Source organism: Glossina fuscipes, unplaced genomic scaffold, assembly GCF_014805625.2.
Source record: "Glossina fuscipes isolate IAEA_lab_2018 unplaced genomic scaffold, Yale_Gfus_2 0, whole genome shotgun sequence".
Taxonomy (NCBI): domain Eukaryota; kingdom Metazoa; phylum Arthropoda; class Insecta; order Diptera; family Glossinidae; genus Glossina; species Glossina fuscipes.
This window is the reverse complement of record NW_023998414.1, coordinates 37,682,838-37,689,412: the sequence shown is the minus strand read 5'-3', so window position 1 is coordinate 37,689,412 and position 6,575 is coordinate 37,682,838. Positions and strand designations below refer to the sequence as shown.

Below are 6,575 nucleotides of genomic sequence, written 5' to 3'. Positions count from 1 at the left end.
GCGTAGCGGAGTAAACGTATAATTTTAATACGTACCCACTAGGCTGTGGCCCTTATCTGCATCGAATCACTTTTTTTTTCCTGACTACTTTCTGACCACCATCGTGTTACGCGTAGTATGCCAAATGTCAGAATAAAACAAAAAAAAAATAAAAAATCATTTCTGATGGCTATATAAGCTCCCCAATGGGCTACATATAACAAGACAACGTTGATTTTCTCGCCAACTATTTGGCATATTCAGTAGTGCTTAGTACAATATGAATATGACCGTAGTTAACAAGTTCAGATCTTCATCATCTCTTCTGGTTCTCTGCAGCTCACTCTAATAAATGCGTAAGCGAGTTTAAATTTTTGAAGAAGACATCATGTGATTCAAATTATTATAACGAAAACAAATTGCTTCTTCAAATTCTCTCAAAGTCCAAAATTCAGATTAATCCTCTAATTAGGAAAAAAAAAAAAATAAACAAAACAAAATTCATTGCATTCTTAAAAAAATATTTTTATTGAAATCTTACAAATTAAAGGAGTTTCGCAAACATTCAAGAATAATAAATATATATAATAAAAATCGGACGATGTTTTCACGAAATTTCGTCTCATCGTTGCTGCATTCAAATCATCCCTAGGTAAAAAATGTTAAAAACTTAAATGTCGTCATGGCTTGACAGTCATTGCATTCTCGTTCTTAAGCCAGACTAAAGACTAGTTTACTTAGTAATATTACTTACTATTGGTATCTCACAAACGATGGCTTTAAATAGTGATATTAATTAATAGAATCGCGTTGTAACTTCGCGGAAACCACTTTTAAATGATCTGCGTGCTTAGAATAGTTTTCGCTCAGATGCCACGACTTGATCTGGCTATCCTGGTAAGACGGTAAAATACATTTCATCTGCAGGTATTTTCCCAGCGCAACAGTCATTTATACAAAATACCAAATATGAAAAATATATTCGGCCAGGGCCTTCGCATTCACATTTGGAATGCACCTAATCATTTCCGTCTGTCCACCTGTCTGCCTGCACAGCTGTGAAGATATCGTCTAAAAATTTGCAAAAGAATTTGATAGCGACTTAAACCTTTCCAAGGACAACCCTACAGCGCCTCTATACCTATGTGGCAAAAAGCTTTATTTCGAAAGTAGAAAAAATCCCATTTTATAGAGCATGAAAATTTAGTTCTTTTACTTTTCTCGTCCTCATCACGATCGGATATAATTTTCTTACTTGTTCCTTTGTGACAATCCAATGCCTGCTTAATCAACATAAGAGATCCAAAGTCAATATGAACTTTTGCTTCGGAAAATCGCAAAAATTAAGTTACGAAGCAGATAACTAATAATTCGATTAATACTGAAAAGTGAAATTTGAAAGTTAGTTTGAGGTATCTTCAACAACTCACAGAGCTAAGGAAGGCTGACAAACAATCAATCAAAACATCAAAATATCATTCTCGGTCACCTCTCGAACACCTTATAGTTTATACATACATTTAATTTTTGATATAGAAATTTACTCTTACGCGATCTTAGGGTTTTACGCGAACGTAATCAAGATCGCTCAAGATCGCCAACAAGCCCGAGAAGATTACGTTTACATTCACGGGCTACGTGTTACTTGCTTCAAAGAAAATTTTTTTTTTTTTTGCATAATTTTCACATCCGTATTTTATATATGCTTGAGATTACTTTTAATCAGGCAAAACGATATTAACAATGAATGAGTCTTCGGGACACGTCTGATTAAAGATGAGTATTCTTTCAATCTTTGTACAAAGCTTGTTTGACTCATTTTGAGGGGTTCTCGGAGAGCTTATGTTGTTTTCAAATAAATAAAAAAATATAAAATAAACAGAGAGAGAGAGAGAGAGAGTGTAGTGTTGCCAATCATTTATAATGAATCTGAAAAGATAAGCGCCAAGCACGAAGATCTTCGTCTTCGTAGAGAATCGACATAACATTTTTAGGGAACTAATTGGATGAGAAAAGCACCGATGTATGAAACGGTTAGTACGAATTTAAGTATTGCTGAAGAATGCAATAATAAATCATGTTTTTCTTTTTTATTTAATCTTTGATAGGTTTAATTAGGGCTGTTAAATGATATTATGACATGTACATATATTAAATGGAAATAAAATCAATAAAATCAGTAATAAAGGAATTATATCAAGTGTTCTTAATTTACCAAAGGGACTTTATTAAGTTACCGCAATATCTGTTTAACAATTAAATGTTTTTGCAAATATTTTTATTCTCGATTTTATTTATTTCGTTCGTCGAGACGCTTAGTTGCAATAATTCGTAAATTTTTCTGCTCGTACTGCTCTAAATCCATTCTAATGCAGTTTACTTCTTAAAGTTCAGCACAAATTGAGGAAATAATATTTAAAGGCCGTATCAAATTTAAGATGAAATCACAAAATAAATGGGAAGTGAAGCAGTAAAGATATATCTCTCTTAGGGCGACCGGTTTACACGTGAAAATTATAAAAGATACAATCAATCATGTTACGATCATGTCAACCAATCGATTTGACCTTTCATAGTCCCACCGACAGTACCGATCGTATCATGAACGTAAGGAATTGAGATTTTTGCCAATTATGTTCTTAGCGAATGTTTTTCTTTAAGAGTTCGATTAATATCTCATATTGATTATTAGTTAGGGATATGTGTTTGTTGCGGGCCTGGGTCTAGACGGATGGCGGTGGCGATTTTATAACGCAAGTTTGATCTTTTTATTTTAATTTTAAACCAATACGATAGAGAAATAAGCAAACGGATAGTGTTAGATCGACTCGGAACCTTGCTCTGAGACTTTTTTGCGCGAGTTACAGACGAAAGAGAACAAGACTAGTGTAAAGCTACCTTCTGATGATGGATGGATGATAACGACTTAGTCACAGTTTGTTTCATAATGAACAATGAAAGCAATTAAAAAGTTTTTTTTTTTTTTTTTTTTTTGTGAACAAATTGGTGATAAATCGAAATCATTTTCCCATGACTTGTTCGAATACTTTACGTAACGTAAACGAACTTACAGGTTTCACGGATTTTCAATCATTCATCTATTTGAGAGATGCTTTCGAGCTTTACCTCAGAATGTCAAAAGTTAATTTCATTTTATTTTTTCTATCTTTTAAGTACGGCGTAGCGGATAAGTTGTAATACCGCAATTCGATGTCAACGTTTATTACAAGCGTAATAACAAAATTATACACTTGAGAATGGATATTAAAAAAAAAATAAAAAAAAAACTAATAAGCGAAATGAAAAACAATAACAAAATAAACGAAAATCAATAAATATATATGTTTCGCTTAATCATCAATAGGAGGTAAGTGCATTTATAATTATTGTGTATATCATGCGGCACAAAGTCACCCTGAATGTTATGTACAAAAATTTCGCATCTCCTTGCATGAAAATAAAAAATGTACAGCCCCCACAGCAGCACGCATTTAAATCCTAACATACATACATATATGTAAACATTTGTGTCGATAGTCCAATTACCCATTGATCTTTGTTGTATTTATTATTTGTTTATAGTAACGATAGTCAATAGTGTTTGTTTACGCTTTAAGTAAAAAAAAATAAAAACAATAACAATAACAACAACAACAACAACAACAACAAAAGCATTGTATACATTGGCAATATTAGGTGGTTTAAATGATACTTAACTTGCGCTGTGAATGGAAAATATTTATAATCGTTTCGTTCATTCAAGCTAAACTCATGTACGCTATGCTATATTAAGCTCGATACTTGATTATAAAAAATGAAATTGCAAATAATGTTTAAATGTCTTGATTGCTTGATTGCATTTCCTGTCAGGTTTAGTATAATCTTTACAGGCTATGGTTCACAAAATTCAAGATAATCGTGTCTATTGTAAGATAACGGCGGATAAATATAATTTCCAAAAGTGTTTGTATAAAAATGTAATGTAAATTTATTATAAAAATCATATTTTCACAAGTTTTAAGTAGATACCGCCTTCTTGACTCAGTAGCGCATAGCGTTTGTCAAACGTGATATTTTCGACTGTCTTATCGCAAATCTCCAAACGGTGACGACGTAGAAAATGTATTATGCCTAATTTTATTTGCATATGTGCTACCGGCATACCAATGCATTGATGCGGTCCGGCGCCAAAGGGTAAATAAGTCATTGGTAAATGAGTTTTCTTTTGTTCGAGTGAAAAACGCTCTGGATCGAATTCCTCAGGATTAGGCCAAAACTATTTAATATTTATTTATTTTTAATTATTTTTTCATTTATATATATGCATATATATATTTCTTTTCTTTTTTTTTTTTTTGTTTTTCTTTTGTATCCAACTTACCTGAGGATCATAGTGTATGGCTAAATTTGATATAAATACCGGCATACCACGACGGGCCATACATTCGGCAAGAGGACGAAATGTAACGAAACGTTTCTTGTGCAATGGTGTGCATTGCCTCTCTAAGAATGGCACAATCGGGTATTTGCGTAATGTTTCCTCAATTACCATGCGTAAATAGGTCATATGTTCTACCTTTTCATAAGTTAACGTAGCTTCATCGTTTCCTAAAATCCTAAAAATTTCGGCATGTAAACGCTCTTGTATTGCAGGATGTCGAGCCAGTTCATATAATGCAAATGCCAAAGTGCTTGAACATGTTTGTATGCCGGCCAATTCAAAGGTGGCGGCTTGAGCTACCAGATAGTCTGGCTGATGTCCAAAATGAGATGTGTCTTGATGCAAGGCAGCCTCTTTCTTGAGCGTAAGTAACGTTTCAATCAGATCGTTACGCATGATACCCGATCGTTCCCGTTCCTCTAACATACTCAGCACCAGATTTCTCAAAAACTGTGTATGCTCGGCAGTAAACAATTTGGGTCGTATCAGTTTTACTAGTTTGGGACACAAAAATATCAAACATAAATCCAAAGCATGTCTATAAGAGATTACAAACATGTCATGACTGTGACCACCCAATTGCGAACGTACTGTATTGCGTAGACTGTAAGTTTTCAAACCGAACGCTATGCTGGCAATCATATCCGTATTGTAGAGATCGCAAATATCTTTTATCTGCACTATAGTGCTGCGAGCATTTTTATTTTTTATATCCTTAGTTAGCTTCGCTAAATAGGTTTCCAAATCGTAGCCAATCTACAAAAAAAAAAAAAAAAGAAAAAAAAAACAAACAAAAACAAAGAGCGCAAAATAAAGAGAGAGAAATTTACCCTCGCCGCTCAAGGCAGTCACTGTTAGAAGTAAAGAAAGAAAAAAAAAAAAAAAAAAAAAAGAGTTGCCAACTCAATTACAAACCTCTTCCATGAGAGAAAACATTTGGCGCATTTTCCCCGCACTAAAAACTGGCGCCAATTTCGTGCGGATGTCTCGCCATTCAGGATTTCGAGCGAAGAATAAATTCAAAGCACCCATCTTATCTTGAGCGCGGTCGCACTGGGCAAAACGATGTGAGAAATTCACATAATCTTCAACTAACACGGTATGTATTAAACGCAAATCGCGTAACAGTAACGCCGGCTGATGAAATAAATAAATACCGACCAGCGGTTCCCGCGTGAAACGTTCATTGAAATAATAATCACGTAATTGTAAAGCGAAGGAGTTTTGCATTTTAAGCACATCCTTGAGATTGCCCAGAAAATACGAAGGTGGCACAAATTTAACGCGTCTGCGACGCCAATACACATTAGTGCGACGCGACCATATAAACATACCCGTCAGTATCGTAATTACAACAAGTAAAAGAGTGGTGGCATCCACCATAGTCACCGTGCATAAAGAAACACGTTAAACTATTGAATCAACTTATATGTGATGTGCATATGTATTATTATATATATGTACATATGTGTATGCACAATTTTAAAAACACAACAATTCGACAATCGAACAAGCAAAACTTTTAAGGGTATGTATATATATATATATATATATATAAATATATATATATCAAGCACAATGAATAATATGCAGGAAAACAAGAATTTAAAAATATATATAAAAAAACTTTCAAAACAAAAAAAAATAATAAGTAAATAAATTATTTAAAAACGAAGTAAGACGGAAACGTGAATAGAGAAATAACACTTTACGGCAAAATGCACCAACTGGAAATTAAAACGCGTGTATGCAGCGATTGTATAAATCGTCGCTGATAATACACACAGCAAAAGTTCAGAGTAAACTGAGCTGAGTGTGTGGGACACTTTAATAAAACCACAAAAACCTCAAAATAAAACTAAATACAACAAAAGTTCTTTCTTTTGATGTTATCAACTGAAAAACCTCCGTTACTGAGAATTAAAAATTTCGCTCTCCACGTATGTTAAATATATACATTTGTACGTACGAAAGAAGAAGAAGAAGAAGAAAAAAAAAAAAAAACGAAAACGAAAAAACTGACGCTTCGAGTACAATAACCGACTTTATTAGTTACTACAGCAGAAAATGATATATATACTTTGTCATATGATTCGTAAAATCTAGGGATTTGAGTTATCCATCAAATAAATAAAATCTTGATTACCTTCTTTAC

General features: G+C 33.4%; 1 protein-coding gene across 2 annotated transcripts; it reads right to left on the bottom strand.

Annotated features, from left to right (window-relative positions):
* Positions 1–3,482: 3,482 nt before the first annotated feature.
* On the bottom strand, positions 3,483–6,248 carry LOC119638298 (probable cytochrome P450 6v1). Of its 2 annotated transcripts, XM_038035044.1 has the most exons (4): positions 6,133–6,248; positions 5,336–5,844; positions 4,361–5,176; positions 3,483–4,255 (listed from the first exon to the last, which is right to left on the bottom strand). In XM_038035044.1, the coding sequence occupies exons 2-4, from the start codon at positions 5,801–5,803 to the stop codon at positions 3,980–3,982; spliced, it is 1,560 nt and encodes a 519-aa protein (XP_037890972.1). In that variant the 5' UTR covers positions 5,804–5,844; positions 6,133–6,248; the 3' UTR covers positions 3,483–3,979. The 2 variants fall into 2 exon arrangements, with proteins under 2 accessions (XP_037890972.1, XP_037890966.1); XM_038035038.1 differs by lacking the exon at positions 6,133–6,248 and having other exon boundaries at positions 5,336–6,079.
* Between the last annotated feature and the right edge of the window lie 327 nt (positions 6,249–6,575).